The sequence below is a fragment of the Mauremys mutica genome, chromosome 6 (assembly GCF_020497125.1).
Source record: "Mauremys mutica isolate MM-2020 ecotype Southern chromosome 6, ASM2049712v1, whole genome shotgun sequence".
Taxonomy (NCBI): domain Eukaryota; kingdom Metazoa; phylum Chordata; order Testudines; family Geoemydidae; genus Mauremys; species Mauremys mutica.
Window position 1 is genome coordinate 65998808 of NC_059077.1, and position 20440 is coordinate 66019247.

At 39.1% G+C, this 20440-nt stretch overlaps 1 protein-coding gene across 2 annotated transcripts in view; it reads left to right on the top strand.

Moving 5' to 3' along the window:
- MAN2A1 (mannosidase alpha class 2A member 1) overlaps positions 1 to 20440 on the top strand; it is a 213293-nt gene that overhangs the window by 126713 nt on the left and 66140 nt on the right. Inside the window, exons 13-15 of one of the 2 annotated variants that reach the window (XM_045020807.1) lie at positions 9230 to 9279; positions 13903 to 13966; positions 17392 to 17557. In XM_045020807.1, the coding sequence (XP_044876742.1) occupies positions 9230 to 9279; positions 13903 to 13966; positions 17392 to 17557 (280 nt within the window). The remainder of the gene's footprint in view (positions 1 to 9229; positions 9280 to 13902; positions 13967 to 17391; positions 17558 to 20440) is intronic. The other variant, XM_045020808.1, reaches the window with a different exon arrangement.

The following is a 20440-nucleotide window of genomic DNA, read 5'->3' on the forward strand; positions in this document are numbered from 1 at the left end:
AACTTTGAAACATCAATTTTTATGATGTGGTCAAGGTGCTGAGTTACCATCCTCACTCATATCTGCTGCAACAATCTACATGTCTCCCTTGTTTTGGCAACCACCTTTCTCATTTCTGTCAGGAATGGGACCATATCTCTATGGACAAGTGGGTTTTGGAGTTAACTCTTGCACCAGCAATTCCAGTAAGATTGGTTCTTGGCCCTTGACCTGCAAGAGACTTACTTTCATGTAGCAATCCACCCTTCCTGCAGAAGATTCCTATACTTCACTCTGGGTCAAGAGCATTTTCAATACAGAGCTCTGCTCATCTTCACAGAAAAGGAATTCTGATATTCCCATACTTGAGTGATTGCCTGCTCAATAAAACACACAAGGCTTCACATATACTTCCTTCAGGGATGATTCAGAACTGTTTGTTTGCCAAGCAAACACAGTTTGAACAAATTACTCTCAATGCCTTCAATCATGGAAGTCCCTCGACTGGTGGAAGGACCCTCACAGTGTTTGCACAGGGGTTGTCTTTGCACAGCCATCTCCAATGTCAGTAATAACAGATGCATCCCTACTGGGATGGGGAGCTCATATAGACATGCACCTTAGCAAGTGGTCACCTCTTGGGTCCACGCTGCACATCAACTTAATGGAACTCGGAGCAGTCTGAAATGCTTGTCTCCATTTTCTTCCACTAATCAGGGGCAAATATGTGAAGATCGTGACTAACAACATGTCATGCATATTTATATCAACCATCCAGGGGGAGTGAGATCACCCTCCCTCTGCACTGAAGCAGTGAGTTAGATCCCATTACCCTTCACCACCTATTTCGTTATTGGGGTGTCCTGCAGATAGGCTTGTTTGCCACAGCCAAGAACAAGAAGAGCTCCCAGTTCTGCTCTAGAGGCAGTCTGAACCACTACTCCATGGGGGTTGCCTTTCACTTTTGTTGGAGTTCAGATCCTTCAACTTCAAGATTCTTCGACTCAAGGCATGGCAGATGGGTGGTTTGCAGGGTTGAAAACAACTTGTTCTAAGGACATAGAGAGTGCTTTTGCATAGAAGAAGAAAATCCGTTCCTAATACCTACCTATAAAAGTGGGGAGATTCAGTCACTGGTGTGGCCTAAGGCATCTTTGACCTACATCCTCTCCATTATCCGATATATTAGATTACATGCTAGAGCTAAAAATGACAAGATTCTCTCTAAGAAGAATTAGAGTACACTTGATAGCTATTACAATCTTCCATCATACAATAGAGGGTTTTTCCATCTTCGCTTATGCTACAATGATGAGGTTTCTCAGGGGATTGGGGAATCTTTCCACAAGTCAGATGCCCTACACTCACTTGCGACCTCCACTTGGTACTTATATGCCTTATGTGGCCCCCTTTGAACCTGTGGTTACCAGCTCTCTTCTACAGTTGTCTGTGAAAACGGCCTTTCTCTTAGCCATTACTTCTGCTCAAAGAATTTGAGAGATAGGGGTTCACAGTCTTTAAGGATAATGTCACATTGTGACCACATCCCAAGCCATTAGTTTGTCTTAATTCTTTTCCTTTTTGTTCTCTTCCTTTCCTTATCTTTATTTTCGATACTAGCATTCCAGGTATTGGCCTTTGAAGGTACCTCTCTGGCTTGTACTAAGACATAGAACAAAGGTATTTTGATTGACTAGTTTCCTGTTGGCTTAAGCCAAATGCTCAGTTGTGCTATTGTAGGGTATTGTGGGATGTAGCTTAGTGTGAGTAATAAGAACTCTGGGAAAAACAGAGGTCAGTTCAGCTCTCATAACTGCCAGGCATTCATGTAATGTGGTATATACTAAAGTAATAATCTCATGTGCATATATCAAAGTACAGAACATTATACAATTGGTCCTACATGAAGTAGTTCTAGGATTCACAAGGCCTGGTGAATGAGGATCTGCATCATCCAACCTTTATCACAGGGCTTCTTAACAATGGAGAACAACAGGACTGGGCTATTGCAGCCTGAGCCACAACCCACAGGGGGAACCCTGTCCCACAGTGCAACCCCTGCCTGTAGTAGTGGTAACAGGCGACTCTCATGTAGGAGCCTGCTACTAGGATGGCAGGAGGTCAACCATCACTGGTCTTCAGGTAGGTTGGAACCTCTCTCCATTGAATTGAAATCAAAGGGCTGTCAGGTCAGGCACCCCATCTCATTGAAGTTGTTAGAATATCACAGGAAGAGAGAGGTAGTCTCTAACATATCTAGCTCTCAAATAACATAAGGTTTTCTAGGGGCAAACCAAGCTTCTTAAAATTTGTCCAGAAATGAAATGATTCACTGCAAGTCATAGAGCACAGATGTAATATTTCTGAGACCTATTTCTTAATAAGCAGGCAAACATTTTGTGCTAGCTGAATTTTTCAAGTTGTCTTAAGGTTTAGCCCTGTGTAGGAAAAAAAAAAAAAAAAAGGTAATAATTGGAGATATACCAATCTCCTAGAACTGGAAGGGACCTTGAAAGGTCATCGAGTCCAGCCCCCTGCCTTCACTAGCAGGACCAATTTTTGCCCCAGATCCCTAAGTGGCCCCCTCAAGGATTGAACTCACAACCCTGGGTTTAGCAGGCCAATGCTCAAACCACTGAGCTGTCGCACCCCCCTTTGTACACATTGTATTAGACAATACTCAAGGTGGCAAAGCCATGCATAACTACAGTCAGGTCTGTTTCTTGAAATACAAAGTCAGTTGTCTTGCTAAGACCAAATTGGAAAAAAAAAACCTCCACCCTTAGTTATGGCTCCTATCTCAATATCTAGCAGCAGATAGACACAACAGAAGTTCAGTTTCCAAACCCGAGTAACAAATAGTGGGCATACTTTTATTTGAGGAAATTAATTATCTTTGTCCTCCCCAGCCCTCAAATATTACATCAGTCATCTTTCACAATGATACTCAGCCAATCAGTTCTCATCTCTATTCTGATCTCATTTGGACAGTAGGTCAGTCAATCAACCTCACTGATTACTTCTGGAAAAAAAAGTCAGTGTAAAGTTTCTATTACTTTTTCAAGAAAGCACTTGACAAGATTTTTTTGCTACTGTTGTCAGAATACAGAATTGTAATGCATGCTCAGAATACGTTATCCATGTAATATGTGGTAAGGAATATATGCACAAGAAGTGTAACTTAGTTGTAAAGGAGACTTATATTGTGAAATGATGGGAAGGAAAGCCTGTGCTGAGGACTTGAGCCAAGGCTGAGAAAGCTGCAGTGGGAAGTGCTATAGGAAAACTAGGTATCTTGCTGAACTACAAAGATTAAAACATCACCCAGAGGCGGCATAATCTTAGAATTTGGCAAGTCTAATTTCAAGTCCTGTTTGTGTTGCCCATCTTCCAGGTATAGGATGAGTTTACATGAGTCTCCATAAGGATATGGAGTTCTGAATAAGAGTGTATTTTGATCACCATGTAGATTGTGTTACATTTGTACATGGACCCTGAGAAGTGATAAAATGATACTTATAACTACATATGAATAAAATAAACTGTATAGGAATAAATTCTTTGACTAGCATAATAAAAAATAACATTTGACTTTCTTAAATATTGTGATATTCTAGCATGTAAAATATGAGCATAAAAAAAGAATACTAGTGTTGTATATAAACTATACAGAGTTAATAAACTGCAAAGAATCACAGGGTTAGAAGGGACCACAAGGGTCATCTAGTCTACCCCCCGGTCAAGATGTAGGATTTGTTTTGTCTAAGCCTTCCAAGACAGATGGTTATCCAGCCTCCTTTTGAAAACCTCCAAAGAAGGAGCTTCCGCAAGCTCCCTAGGCAGTCTGTTCCATTGTCCTACTGTTCTTACAGTTAGGAAGTTTTTTCTGAGATTTAATCTAAATCTGCTATGTTGTAGTTTGAACTCATTGCTGCTTGTCTTGCCACAAACGATGAGAGAACAACTTTTCCCATCTTTTTTTAAGGCAGCCTTTCAAGTATTTGAAAACCCCATCAATCTCCTCTTTTCCAAACTAACTGTATCCAGTTCCATTAGATTTTGCTTGTATGGCTTGCATTCCATTCTTTTGATCATCTTTGTCACTCAACACTGGATCCTTTCCAGTTTCTCCACATCCTTTCATTGGTGACCAAATTGGACACAATACTCCAGCTGAGGCCTAACCAGCATCAAGTAGGGCAGTACTATCACATCCTGTAACTTGCATGCTATGCCTCTGTTAATGCAACCTAAAATGGCATTTGTTTATTTTATTTTATTTTATTTATTTACTTATTTGCAACAGCATTGCTAATTCATGCTGAGGTTGTGATCCACCACAACTCCCAGATCCTTCTCAGCAGTGCTGCCGCCAAGCCAGTTATCCCCTACTCTGTTGTCGTGCATTTGTTTTTTCCCCCCAAGTGAAGCACCTTACATTTGTCTTTGCTGAATTTCATTTTGTTGTCTATTGTCCAGTTCTCCAATTTATCAACATTCCTCTGAATCTTAGCTCTATCCTCCAAAGTGTTGGCAACCCTCCCTAGCTTTGTGTCATTTTCAAATTTGTTCAGTATGTTCTCTATTCCTACATCCAGATCATTAAGAAAGGTATTGAACACTGGACCTAGAACAGATCCCTGTGGAACCCTATTTGAGATCTCCCTCCAAACTGACATCATTCCATCAATTGTTACTCTCTGTTTCGGGTTGTTTAACCAATTATGTATACACTTAATGTTAGTTTTTTTGAGCCCGCATTTCTCCAGCGTACTTATTAGAATATCATGTGGGACTATGTCAAAAACCTTGTTGAAGTCCAGGTATATTATGTCCATTGCATTCCCTCTATGCACCAAAATAGTTACCCTGTCAAAGAAGGAAATCAAGCTGGTTTGGCATGATTTGTTCTTGATAAACCCATGCTGGTTGCTAGCGTTTACCCCTTCATCCTCCAGGTATTCCAAATTGAATGTTTTATACATTGCTCTAATAGCTTCCTGGTATCAAAGTCAGGCTGACTGGTCTGTAGTTCCCCCGCTCCTCCTTTTTTCTCTTTTGTTAAAGATGGGCACTACATTAGCCCTTCTCCAGTCTTCTGGGACATCACCTGTCATCTGAGTTTGCAAATATTTTTTGCAAACTAATTTTATAATTAAAATATTATAATTTTCTTCCTTAGCATAACAAACTGGTTTGGAATTGAATTTTGATAGAAATATTGCTTGTTCTGCTTTAGATAAAATTGCAGTAACATTTGCAAAAAAGGTTATATCCTGCCAGCTGTTTAAAAGTCAGTGAGAAGTTCTACTTTAATTGCTTTTATTTTATCCTCAGACAAGCGAGAGAGAGGGACCATTAGAAGTATGCATTTCAAAGGAAAATATTTGCATTTTTATGACAATTTAGTTATAGGTTTGGACTGAATGATCACTTCATCACATCAGAGTAGTTCAAATATTTTAGGATTAAGACAATCATGGAATTTTATGAGCATAATTATAGTGATTAAATAGTTGCATTTTTAATTTCTCTGATATAATCTACTTAGCTACTTCATATAACACTGAAATTGATGGACAGCTCATGTTGAGTATTGATTTTGATTGTTTATCATCAAGCACATAAGTGAAATTGGGTTGTTGTTTTTTCTTACACCAAACACTCTCTCAGAAATGGAGTTGAAAATGAACAAAACCAAAGATGGTTCTCTTCAGTGTGTGGTGGTTTTTGTTTTTAAAGACTTAAATAAGAAGAGTACTTTTTACTATATGAACATATCTGCTATTTTTTTTAATAAACTCTAAGTGCCCCACGACCTCCATATTGATTCTGTGTAATTTGCATAAGAAACTGGTATTTTATTAATAGCTTATTTGGAATACTGAAAACTAAGTGATAAATAAGATCAGGATATGTCTGTGCATTTTGTTGTGAGGGGGCAGTCTTGTTTGTTGAAACCAACCAAAATTAAAAGTCAGAACAGTTCCCTTAATAGAGAAAAAAATTACATATTTTGACCTATAAAAACAAGAAAGATAATCACTGTGAAGACTTGCTTTTGGTTCATTTCTGAGAAACAGAGTTGATATTGGTTTTTCCACAGGAAAACATATCTCTTTAGTGACTCATTGCTCTCCAAAGTGTTCTAAGAAATTAACGTATTTCTCTATGAAGATCCAATTTTGACTGTGCATCCCTTTGCTTCTGAGTTCAAGTACTGTAATAAATTCTAAAGTTTTCAAACCTTTATCATAAACCATTATTACATGAAATGGTTGTATATAATTATTCTTGTCCTCTAGTTATTGGTTTCTTATTATTTTTGATGAAGTAGTGATAGTTTCTGAATACTTAATTTGCTTAGTTTCTTTCAGTAGTCTTTCTGCTGTGGTTACAATTTCAAAATTACACTGTAGAAACTAGTTTATGCATTGTTTTAAATTGTTTAACTTTGCAACTTTTCACAATTGAATTGAAATTTAAGGTTTTCTATGTAGTGTTTTGAATTCAAAACGACCTTGACGAATTGGTCTGAATTCAACAAAATGAAATTCAATAAAGACAAGTGCAAAATAGTTCACTTGGAAAGGAAAAATTGAATGCAAAACTCCACAATTGGGAATAACTGGCTAGGTCATAGTACTGCTGAAAGGATTTGGGGATTATAGTGGGACACAAATTGAACATGAGTCAACAATGTTATGAGGGGGTGGAACAGGGTATCTGGGGTGTATTAACAAGAGTGTTGTATATAAGATACAGGAGGTAATTGTCCTGCTGTACTTAGCACTGATAAGCCTCAGCTTGAGTACTATATATCCAGTTCAGGGCCACACATGTTAGGGGAGATGTGGACAAATTGGAGAGAGTCCGGAAGAGAGTAACAAAATTGAAGAAAGATTTTGAAAACCTGACCTATGAGGACAGATTTTAAAAATGGGGCATATTTAATCTTGATAAAAGAAAACTGAGGGGAGACCTAATAAGTCTTCAAATTGTCCGAAATAGATTGCGGTCCGTTAAAGCTTGGTATTGAGTGAGGAAAAACAGGCAGGACCAGAATAACAGTGAAAAGCCAAGTGGCTGCGTTTATTTGGGGGATAATTACAACTTGGGCCGGGGGAGTAGGCAACTTTGGCTGGGATGGTATCAAAAGTACAAACACACCCCAAAACACAGTAATAATACACTTTATACTGCTCACCACACCACACCAAATAGGCAGACACACCAATCACACAAGATGGGAATCGGGTTCGTCAGGGCGGTGCCCGGTGCAACACAGAAAAGAGGCCCACAGGCCACTGCCTCAACCGCCCTTGCTTTCACACTAAGGGTAAACCCATAGTGTGGTGCGGCTGCAGTTGGGCAGATTCCACTCACACAGACCGCGGGGACAGGAACCCCTTGGTCAGCTAATCCCCAGGTGGAGACAGCACCTAGCACCTAGCTCCAGACAAAGACAGAGCAGTGACTCACACACTTAAAACAGTTTGCAATTAACAATTCACTAACAACTAGAACAACTATACAAGCTAGCTAAGCAATTGTGCAATTCTGAGCTCATTAATACAATTCTGATATCCTGAGTAGATTCTTGGTACTGAGTTAGGGAGGGGAAAAATAAGAGGCTAGATGAGCTAACTGTCAGATATCAAAAAGCAAATACCGCACTCCAGGCGCAGCTGACCAGCAGAACAGACACCAGAAGCATGACGAGCTGACAGGGATTGGGTCCAAACGACAACGAATCCAAACGATACGACACGAGCGCGCTTTACCGGGAGGAGACCCTGGCCGAAAGGTTGATCAGGTCCTTCAGCTAACACGCGGATGCTCCACACAAATTTTGGGGGGAAACCTAGTTTTATTAAGAGGTCTCACTCCCTCGTGTCGGTATCTGATTGGCTCCCTGGTCCCTCCTCCCTTCAGATTTCGAGCTGTTGCCACCCCACGTTAGCAGGATTTGCACATGGCACACTGGAGTTGACAAGTAAACAAGCTTGACCCTTAGATGACTGGGTCCAAAAAGAGCGGGAAAGTGAGTCGCTGGGCAGGATTAACCTGACCTCCAGATGACCGGCCCCAAAAAAACAGGTTGCCGGGCAGAATCAGGCCTTCACACACAGAACTAGCATGACCTTTAGATGGCCCAGCAGGAGAGAAAAAACAACAGGAGAACATACACAGCCAGTGTTGCTGGGCAGGATTGAGTCTCTGCCCTCTCCTATATACAAGAACCTAGTCCAAGATGGAGGCAGTCCTGTCCTTTTAACAGGACAAGATGGCCGTGGACCGACAATTGGCCATCCAAAGCCATAACTTCGTATCGGATTGCGACACAAATATGTTAAGGGCTATTATAAAGAGAATGGTGTCCCACGGAAGGTAGGACAAGAAGGTAACCGGCTTAATCTGCAGCAAGGGAGGTGTACGTTAAATATTAGGAAGATCTTTCTACTTATAAGGGTAGTTAAACTCTGGAATAGACTTCCAAGGGAGTTTATGGAATCCTTATCATAGGAGGATTTTGAGAACAGGTCTGATGGACAAACCTGTCAGGGAGGGTCTGGGTTAACTTGGTCCTGCCACGTTGCAGGGGGCTGGACTCGATGATTTCTTGAGGTCCCTTGCAGTCCTACACTTCTATGATTCTATGATTTTGACAATTTTGTAGCTTATTTTATTTCTGATTGCAACAGTAGTGCAGTCATTGCATTATGAAGGTGTCATTATCTGACACTCACAAATGATATCTCTCTTTCCAGGACAAAGACCATAATATCAAAAATGAGGAATGCTGCATCTTAGAAACAACTTCTTGATACCCATTACAAATAAGTTGCATTGGGTTTATTATGGAAATGGCTTGTGAACTGCAGTACCACTACTTTAGCTTGAAAAATGTCTTTCTGTGAAGTGTTTTCACAAAGCAGAGAATGCTCTTCGTTGATTAAAATAACTATTCTAGCCAAGAGTTACAAAAAATGGAACCTTGTGGACCCTATGCACGTATTTTTAAGTCTTTTTTTTTGGAAGTAGAGAATATTCCCTTTCAGTATATCAAGATGTCTGTATACTATTTCTTAGCTGCAGTGTCTGGTCTTCTCCTTCAGCCTTTCTTCTCGTGTTGCTTAAATCAACATTGTAGTTAGTCCAGCGCTGTCAGGGCACAGACTGAAGTGATATGGCATATTTCAAATCTTCTGTTCTTCTGAACCAGATTTTTTTTCCCTTCTAAATACAGATTAATAAAGCCTGCACTACAAGAGGAACAAGGAAAGGATTTTAGTGAAGGTACTTCCTGATCCTGAAAAAGTCAGGGGGCTTCAAGCCCATCTTGGACTTCAGAACACTTCACAACTTTGTGGTAAAAGAAAAATTTAAAATAGTGCCTTTGGATTTAATCCTTTTATCCTTAATGAGAGAGTAGTTTTGTGCTCTAGAATAGGATATAAATGCTGCTAGGAATGCGTCTGAATCACAGGAAGTACCTGTATTTGGAATATCTAGTAGATGTGTAACTTTTATAGAAAGTGCTGTCTTAGGTTGGTGTTGGCTTTTTGTATTTTCTCTGAAAATTTATCATTCTTATTTATTGTGCCATTGTGTCTGTGTTCACTGTGAGTGCTGTTTTTTTGAGGGTGTTCCACATCTAATAATTGGCTGAAGTAGTTGACTAATGTGGACTACAGCTCTCCTCTGGTAATCTCCTCTGATATTTATATTTTTCAATCTATGCTACATCTCTCTTCTTTCAACAAATCACTAACAGCAGGATTTCTGAAATGCGAAAGTGAATAGTTGGCTCTTTGAAAATGTCTCTTCTTCTTGGTCCTGATCATTAACTCTTGGGATGGGAATCTGAGGGGAGGACGTCTCAAACCGTTTCCTCATGGAGATGTCCTCATATTTGTCATCCTAAGAAAAGCCCTTTGGATGCACCTCCAAACTTGGCAGATCTATGAGAATCTGTGCAGATTCTATAGGATCAGCAGAAGGTTAGAGCTCTCTCTTCAGAGGTCCTGTATCTCTTAACTGGCTCTGTTCCCTGATAGTGCAGTGCTGTTGAATTCCTCCTGCCAGCTGCTTGCTCTGGCGAGAACTACCCAAGGTGGTGGTATTGTCACCAGAGAGTCTCCATAAGGCTAAAGGGGAAAAAGTGTGCCTGTTGCCTTATCGCCACATTTTCTCCGTAAGCATCTGCCACTCAGCAAGCTGACTGATTTATTTGGCCTGTATGCATCACATAAGAATGGCCGTACTGGGCCAGACCAAAGGTCCATCTAGCCCAGTATCCTGTCTACCGACAGTGGCCAATGCCAGGTACCCCAGAGGGAGTGAACCCAACAGGCAATGATCAAGCGATCTCTCTCTTGCCATCCATCTCCACCCTCTGACAAACAGAGGCTAGGGACACCCTTCCTTACCCCTCCTGGCTAATACCCATTAACAGACTTAACCTCCATGAATTTATCCAGTTCTCTTTTAAACACTGTTATAGTCCTAGCCTTCACAACCTCCTCAGGCAAGGAGTTCCACAAGTTGACTGTGCACTGTCTGAAGAAGAACTTCCTTTTATTTGTTTTAAACCTGCTGCCCATTAATTTCATTTGGTGGCCCCTAGTTCTTGTATTATGGGAACAAGTAAATAACTTTACCTTATTTACTTTCTCTACATCACTCATGATTTTATATACCTCTATCATATCCCCCCTTAGTCTCCTCTTTTCCAAGCTGAAAAACATACTGTAGTATCTAGCGTTTAATAAGGATGCTTAACCTTAATCATGGAATCAGAGAATATCAGGGTTGGAAGGAACCTCTGGAGATCATATAGTCCAACCCCCTGCTCAAAGCAGGACCAATCCCCAGACAGATTTATTTTTACCCCAGTTCCCTAAATGGCCCCCTCAAAGATTGAACTCTCAACCCTGGGTTTAGCAGACCTGTGCTCAAACCACTGAGCTATCCCTTGTCCCAGTTATAATATGTTGAGATTACAGAAGAAATATTCATAAACTAGTAATAGCACATTAGTTCGCTGTGTAACATGATGTACAGATTAAGATGCTGTTTTCCAAGATTACCATAAATCTATATGTAATCTGTAATTATTTTTCAAATTTTAGAGGTTAGATTTCTCTAGACTCACAGCTCTCCTCTGGTATACAATAATTTTCTCTCTCATGGGCACTTGCTGCTCTATGATCCATTACAACTGGGTTTATAATGAAATATAATAAAGAAGAGTAAGTCACTAAAATATGTATGTACACTGCTCTTTCAGTGCTTTTTCTGTGTTCACACTTTATTGGCTCTTTTTCTGTCATCCCTTTTTTTCCTTTTCTGCACAGGATTATTTGTTGCTTTGGTGCATACTCTACATTCTTGGCTGCATCTCTTGTTAGCCTTGGATGCATCACTTTCAGTGATGCTTTCTTTTTTTAGGTTTTCTTCCTGCATCTCCAGGAAAGAAGTTCAGCGGCTTCAAGCAATGTACCTGTAGTAGAAAAGTTTTAATCATGGATGAGCATTATGACTGTATCCGCTGCATTGTAATTGAGCAGATCTGTCTGGAAATGTCATTCAGAGTAGTCACGTTTTGTGGGAAATAAAAAATTCCTCCTGGAAGCTCGCCAGAGGGACTCCAGGGACTGTTTAGTATCGGACTTGCATTGCTTCAAAGGATCAATCCTTGAACCAAAAACCCAAATCAAACTCTTCCACTGAGCGCCAGGACTTGATGTTGCTACAGATCCAACCCCCAGGTTGCCTCAAAGCAGTGTGCACTGACAGCATCATAAATTCAGGTTTCTTGAAGAGGTGGCATTGATGCTGCCTCAAATTGGTGGTAAATTAGCTCTGGTTCTTGAGAAGAAATCTCAACAGCTGGCTTGGAGTGAGAGCCAGTTGCCTTTTACTGTGCCACTGTTAAAGCACAAGACAGGACTTGGAAACAGATTCAGGGAACTTCTGGGGCAGTGTCTGATCTTAGACCTAGTTAGATTCATCAGGTTTGTTTTTAAGGCTGCCTCAGCAACCGTCTTATCCTCAGCACATAGCTGGAAGATCCTTCATCAAAGACTGTTAGAATTCTTGTGCAAGAGTTGTGCTCTTTTCACTAACGTTGATGCCTGACTCTGAGAGTTTGCTGTATCAGTAGGATCACTGGTCTTGATGCTGAGGGTCTAGAAGCAGTCAGAAGCATCATTTGTCAAGTTAGTGCTAATGGTCCTACATCTTAGTGAAGCATAGTAAACTGCTTGAGTGCAAGTGGCAATCCTATGGTAGATGGCATTGAGGATACAGAGGTTTGTGGCCTGCTCTTAGTGAGTTAATAATGAAAGTGTATATGGCTTATCAGATCTCCAAATGCAGTAGAAAATTTTTTCCAACCCCTATATGGCATATTTTCCAGGAGCAAGGTGGATCTGCAAGCTAATCCAAGATTCCTTTCCAAGTTGGTGATGGAATAACACCTTAATGAGCCTATCATTTTGTCAATATTCTTCCCATATGTTCCTGCCCATTCCAGTGAGGTGGTTCATCACAAGTTCGCCACAGTATGGTCCACATGGCTTTATTTGAAATGAAGTAAAGATCTCAGGGTCCTCTCAACTGATTTTTTTTTCTTTTGGTAAACATTCTTGCCAACAATCTCAATAGATTAAATGACTATTGGCTTATATCTCTTATTGCCATTTCTTGGCTAGCCAGAAATTGGGTCTCATTGGATCATGCTATCTGAGGCAAAGCAGCTTCTTGCAAGCCTCAAGAATGTTTCGTTTCATGGTTTTACGACAGTATTCATTAGATTTTTTTGTTCAAGGTACTATTTCTTGTATTTGCCTTCCAACGTAGAATCGTATTTCGCTCTGTTCCATAGAGCTGCTTCTAAAGAAGGGGTGCCTGCATTTTCCTGACCTCTGTTTTGAGATTATCCTTACTTGAGCTGGCCAAAATTTTGAAAGGTTTCTTTTTATGAGGATATATCCTAGAGGTGCTCTTTGTTCGAGTCATGTTTGTTTTGGAAGCCTCATTCTTTCCCTTCTATAGAAAAAATAGATTCTTGTTAGCTTGTTACCTGTTGGGTATTGATTTATGTTTTTATGACTGCCTGATGCAATATTGTATTGTTTGTTTTTATTTTACAATGTTCCTTAAAGAACTTAGCCCAAAAGTATACTAAGAATTTATAAGAAGGGAGAATCGCTTGACTGTAATTCTCCTTCTTTGAAGATATGCAGGATTCACATTCCTCAATCCTACACCAAATTAGAGGATGTTTTTGAATTGATGTACTGTTGAACATTGTAGTTTTTATCCTGACAAATTTTTGTTTTTGTTCATATAAGAGACATTTCAGTTGGTTATGTGTTAGGAGCAGGAATTGACTGGAAGGTTGTAGAAGCAGCTGTTGGTGTACATTGGCCAGGGTGTCAAAAAATCTGCATGATGCCTGCTGCTACAATTTCCTGTAAAGGCCAAAAAGCCTCTGAGCTAGGTTAGATTTGCCTTCATGTTGGTAGCTCAAGACACAAGAGTGAGAATCTTGCATGAAGGTCTCTTTAAAGATGCAGATTTAGAGGTGAGTAATTTCCCCCTCTTCAATTTTTATTTAATTAACAGTTGGTCTAACCAACTGTTAAATTGTATTATTTGAAAAAAAAAGTCAGCTGTCTTAAAACAACTTTGAAACTTTCACTATATATGTAAGTAATTATAGTGATCACGTTAGAATCTCTACAACTTTATATTTGCATACATAATGTTACTGCAGTGTTCATGATAGTCCTTGGTCTTGTTATAAGGAATACTGTGATAATGTTAATTACTTGCAAACAGTACCGGTGAAGATTTGAATGATGACCACTTCATTCATTATTTATTTATTTTATTTATTTATTTCTATTATAGGAACACTTAAGAGGGCCAGACCAAAATTACAGCCTGTATTTACTAGGCACGGTACATACTCCCAGTAAGAGACAAGATCTTTTTTCATGAACCTTTATTATTATTTTTTTTAATTGAACCTAATGGGGAAACCTAGGGGGAAATCGAAGCAACAGTGAGTTTCCAAGAGGACTTTAACAGTGGATTAGGCCACACCTCACTGATACTTCTGAGGTAAAATGTTCTGGTTGCAGACTTTTTTCTTCAGGGTTTTACTGGCCAATTGAAACAGGAGAGAATTTTTAATTTTTTTGAAGGAAGATATTGTGATGTTGCACTCCATCATATTTTATTGATGTATGCTTATGAGTGTGAATATAATTAACTGGAATATGCTTAATGTGAAAGGTCTCTTGTAAGGTATCATTACAAAGCTTATGATCTACTGAGTGTGTTCATCCTATTTGTGTGCATGTGTTATTTCTATGTCTGAAATTAGGAAAACAAGATATAAATTTGTATAACTGATGTAAGCCCATTAAGTGGAAGCCGTTAAGGGTGCTTCAGAATCAGTGACCTGTAAATGGCCTTCCTGTGTGCGTGTGGGCCAGCCCATCGGCAATGAAGAATGAGGTCTCACAGGACATGTGACCAGGTCACATAATACAGGAATCCATTTTAAATCTGGTACTTTTCCATTTAGAAGGAGAGGTGGGGACCTAGAGAGACACAAGATTTCCACCTTGTGCCTAAGCTATAAAAGAGGGTGGAACAGAACAAAGCGGGCTGTCAGTCATGAGAGAGCCCCTAGTTACCACCTGAGCTGGAACTAACAAGGACTGCACCAGGGGAAAGGATTGGGCCCAGACTAGGAAGGAGTCTAGTCTGTGACAGAAGCTTATTGGAATATCTTTGAGGGTGAGATTTTACCTGTAAATAGTTTTTTAATATATTAGGCTGAGACTTGCGTGTTTTTGCTTTATTTTGCTTGGTGACTTACTTTGTTCTGTCTGTTATTACTTGAAACTACTTAAATCCTACTTTTTATACTTAATAAAATCACTTTTGTTTATTAGTAAACCCAGAGTAAGTGATTAGTACCCGGGGGAGCAAACAGCTGTGCATGTCTCTCTATCAGTGTTCTAGAGGCGGACAGTTTATGAGTTTACCCGGTATAAGCTTTATACAGAGTAAAATGGATTTATTTGGGGTTTAGATCCCTTTGGGAACTGGGTGTCTGGGTGCTGGAGATAGGTGACCTGCTAGCGGTTTTTGGTTAAAGTCTGCAGCTTTGGGGGGCGTGGACCAGACCTGGGTCTGTGTTGGAGCAGGCTAACTTGTCTGGCTCAACAAGGCAGGGTTCTGGGGTCTCAAGCTGCCAGGGAAAACTGGCTCAGAGGTAATTCCAGCAAGTCAGGTGACAGTCCCAAGGAGATATGACTTAGTTTACCCTGAGGCAGTGCCACAAAGAAGTGCTCTGAATGGTGAGAGTAGCATAACTGCAAATTGCCTCTTAAATGGAGGTAGTTATTACAAGTTTTTACCTTTAAATTCAGATTATAAGACTTTTAGATGGTGCCAGACTACCTCCATGTTTCATGTGGGCAGGATATACGCAGCAGTTGTATTCCACACTGCATGCATGCATTTTGCATTATCATATTGTATAGGTGAAGTAAGTCCTGTATAAATGTGATGTCTCGTAATTAATCTAGAATTTTTTTTTGCAGTTAATGATTCTGGGTATGTGATTTGAGGGTTGGAGTTAAATGGCATTCTAAATAAATGCAGTTATTAGTCACTGTTGTAGTATGTGCATAATTTAATTATATACTGAGAATAAATTCTTCAGTTCTACTGAAGTAGAATTTGAAAAAATATTAAACATCCAGGCACAAGAAAATACAACATATATTCATATAATTGTATTTTTCTTCTGAGACAACTTTTCCCCATTAAGTTAATTCTTCCATAATTAACTGTAGCTCCAGCCAATGAATTCTGAATTGTGATTTTAGTTTCCCACCTTTCTATTCAAAAGGAGAATCTAAATGTGAAATATAAAACAAGTATGCAATAAAGCTAATACTAAATTCTTAACTTTTAAAACCATTTTGCATAGGGAACATTGGTCTGGGAATAAAAGTTGGTATATACCCAGAGTGGTGAAACCCTTTATTTATTGAGTGGGACGACTTCAGCTGGTCTCTGAAACTTCATTACTTAAGTTAATCTTTCCCCTACTGTCAGCTGGCAAGTGGCATGTTCCATGGTGCCTGGTATGAAGCTGTACTTTTTCTAAACTAGTTAGCAAAGCCAGAGGTTGTAAACTGACTAGCTGGCCTATGATTACCCTGTTGCTCCTGTTCTTCTCCATGCTCTCTCTCACTCCTTCTCTTCTCATCTTTCTTGCCTTTCTAGTTAATCACTTTTTCCCAGCTAACCTTTCTGCCTCATCTTTCTAGCTTACTACAACTCCTTGTTGTCATACAACTCTCTCCTGTGCTTAGGAACGTGCCCAGCACTCACTACTACTTTCATCTTCTTATTGTATAACTCTCTAAACTTATTCCTCCTTCCCCTTCCACCGCACACAAACACATATTGAGGAAAATAATCGGAGATAAGCGGTTATATCATGCTTTGGAGATTTTAGTATTCCATATACTTAACTTCACATGCCATGTTGTCTATGTCCATATAGCAAGGGAATGCTCCTATAACTTGGGCTTGTAGCCTGTCAAGTTGTAAATTGTCAGGTCTGTATTTTCTGGTGAATACGGTTATCAATCCAATTTATGGTATTTTGCACTTCTCATAATAAATATGTTATGTGGAAAGATTATATACGCACAAACATGTTTTACAAATAGATACAAAGTTCCTGGAAATATTTCCATGAAGTATTATCCTGAAATAGCTAAGCATGTAACTTTGAAGACATAAATGAGTATTGATACTTTAAATTGCATTCATATGATCATATGGAACAAGAATGTATATACAATCTCTTTATAACCAGATTTCATATGATTCATATGGAAGAAGAATGTATAACCAATCTAGTTATAACCAGAAAGTATATCCAATTTACAGGTCTGTCGCAACTTATGTGCATTTAACATGCGCTATTTCACCTTTACGCTGAATGGCCTGGAGTCCGGTGGGGGCGTGGCCTCAAGAGTTAAAGGTCCTGGGGCACCAGCTGTGGCTGGGAGTCCCAAGGCCTTTAAATCACCCAGGGGGCTCCCAGCTGCAGAGGTGACTGGTAGCCCCTGGGGCGAACTAAAGGGCCCGAGGCTCCAGCCACCATGGAGCTCCTTTCTTAATGCTACTCTTTCTCATAGAAAAAGTCCACTGTTTTTCCTGTTTACAGTTTTCAGATATTTTCATTGTATACATATATATTATAGTTTTAATTATTCCACTTATATAATTAGTGTGAAATAATACAATAACTTGAAAAGAAAACATTTTCATAAAGATAATATGGCAAAAATATTTTTGCAGGTACCTTTTGGTTTATAATCCTACAGAACAGGAGCGGTTCTCAGTGATTTCAGTCTATGTGAATTCACCCAAAGTTAAAGTATTATCTCCTTCAGGGAAACCTGTTATGGTCCAGGTTAGTGGAGTATGGGATGAAACAACTACAGTATCACATGAAGCATATCAGGTATGTCACTTGAAATAAAAAGTGTAAGTTATACTGATTTGCACTTAGATATGTACTATAGCTTCACATTAGAGGAGAAAATAAAGAAAACTAGACTTCAAATATATGAATTGTATCAATTTTATAAAGAAGATTCTGTGTGAGAGAGAGAAGGAATAATTAAATCATTTAGATCTAATGAATAGCACCAACTTTCTAAACCTCATTACTTTTCGTGATATTACCAAAGCTTAATACTGGATTAAGTGTTTCAGTAATGAGCCTCATTTTGAGGAATTTATTATTTGGTATCATTTAAAATTGCTTTGGGTTGAAACTTAGCATGTATGTGTTTAACTAGAATTTTTTCCCCTAACTTTTCTACAAGTGCATTGATCTCTGTATCCTGTTTACATTTCTGTTTATCCATGTTTGAGTCAGAAAAGTGGATATGTTGCAATATTTGTTTTAACGTTATTGAAAATTGTTTGAATAGCAGCTGCTGTGTACACGTGTTAGATACTTCATTTCTTTAGCCCCATTAATTTAAATGGCAATTAGACATCACAGGGATGTTATAGCCATTTCGTTGCATTTCTGAGGGGATGTATGTACTTGAATTCGATGACCTGGTTACAAGTAGAGCCCCGAGGCCAATTTTGAAGTGTTTCAAGTAATGATTTTTGTAACTTTTCCTTCTTAATAAATAGTCTTACACATACAAGGATTTTTCTTTTACCCCAAAATAACAACAGTATCACAGATTCAAATCTTAGTAGAGCTTCACAGAGCAGTGGAATGAAAACTCCCATCCTCTGGAAGGCTATGTTTTTTACAGTGTGCAGTGTATCAGGCCACACTATTAAATGTATTTTGCTTAAGGGAAACTGTTTCTATTAAAAATAGATTTGAGCTCCTCCTCACGCCAAGGAAATAGGGCCCCTTTCTTACTAAGTGAGAGGCTCAGATATGAAGACCTCTTTTCTTTTCTTCTTTTTTTTCTTTTTTTAAGTCTACAATGGTGGTGATAGTACTATCATTCCAACAAACAAAAAATGTTTTTTCCAAAATATTCAATGCTCACTGTTGGAGGGAGTGTTGAGAGATGTGAACATTTATACTTCGTGTGAAAGTGAGTATCACAGAACTATTGAACTAATGTATTAGAACACCTTTTTAAAAAAAAAAAAAGTAACATAAAGTGTACATTCTAAGAATCCATTGTTAATCTTTCTTGGATTACCATTTTAATCAATCAGCTTTTTGGAGTACGCAGCCTTAATATCATAACTTCTGTTATGAGAAGTTCAGAAGAGAGAAAAACACTCCCCTTACTCCTTCTTGGTAGAGGAAAAAGAGGGGATGGGGGATAATTGTAGTGGAGAAGTCAACACAGCAAATTCATACGTAACAGGGCATACAAAGAAATATACTAATAGTAATATATGAATATAATAGTATATTAGTGTACAAAGACTAAATTTTTAAAAAAATACTTGTTGAAAGAAATGTTGATACTAGTCATCATATTCTTAGAAGGTCTCATACTGGCGGGGTATATGCAGTATAAAGGTACAGCTGAATCCTAAGAAAATGGGGACACTTTATACTTACAAGAATGTTAAACTGAAAGGCTAAAATTTGTATGCTATAGGACTTTAACACATTAGTTTGGATTGTTGGGTTCTTGTAGACATATTGGTCAAAAAAGCAAACAGGATGTTAGGAATCATTGAAGAGGGGATGGAGAGTAGGACTGAGAATATATTATTGGCCTTGTATGGATCCATGGTGTGCCCACATCTTGAATGCTGTGTGCAGATGTGGTCTCCTCACCTCAAGAGAGAGATTCTGACACTGGAAGGGGTTCAGAGGAGGGCAGCTAAAGTGATTGGGGGTTTGGAGAGGATCCCATATGAGGAAAGATTGGGGAGGCTAGGACTCTTCAGCTTGGAAGGGAGGAGACTGAGGGGGGATATGGTGGAGGTGTATAGAGTCATGAGTGATGTTGAGAAGGTGGATAAGGAAAAGTTATTTACTTATTCCCATGGTACAGGAACTAGGGGTCACCAAATGAAATTAATAGGCAGCAGGTTTAAAACAAATAAAAGGAAGTTCTTCTTCACGCAGCGCACAGTCAACTTGTGGAACTCCTTACCTGAGGAGGTTGTGAAGGCTAGGACTATAACAGTGTTTAAAAGAGAACTGGATAAATTCATGGTGGTTAAGTCCATAAATGGCTATTAGCCAGGAGGGGTAAAGAATGGTGTCCCTAGTCTCTGTTCGTCAGAGGATGGAGATGGATGGTAGGAGAGAGATCACTTGATCATTGCCTGTTAGGTTCACTCCCTCTAGGGCACCTGGCATTGGCCACTGTCGGTAGACAGATACTGGACTAGATGGACCTTTGGTCTGATCCGGTACAGCCGTTCTTATGTTCTTATGTTATGTTCTTATTCATAAATACTGTACTTCAGAATTAGGATTGTTAATTCTGTCAATAAAATTGTATTTAAAATAATTTAAATTGTCTAAGGAATATTGTGATAGCGTTGTTCATTTCCAAAGTGTAAGGAAGTTTAAGGAATGCCACTAATATAGTGGTAATGGTATCCAGTAGCAAAAAGCAAAATTGAAAAGTTTAAGAGTTCCAGTGTGGCTGTTCTGTCTTATCTTCATCTCAGATAGAAAAAGCTCTGGGTAATGTGGACTTCAAAGAATAATGTAGAGATAAAATTCAGGTACAGTCAGATCCACTATCTGTTGTCCTGAAGTGGAAGAAAAAGCATAGTTTCCACCACTCTATTGACTAAGGGGTATGTGTGTTTGGCTATAAAAGTGTTATCAGAGGAGGATCTGAGATGACATTTGAGCTAAGTGGACCTTCAGATCCAAAGACTTCAG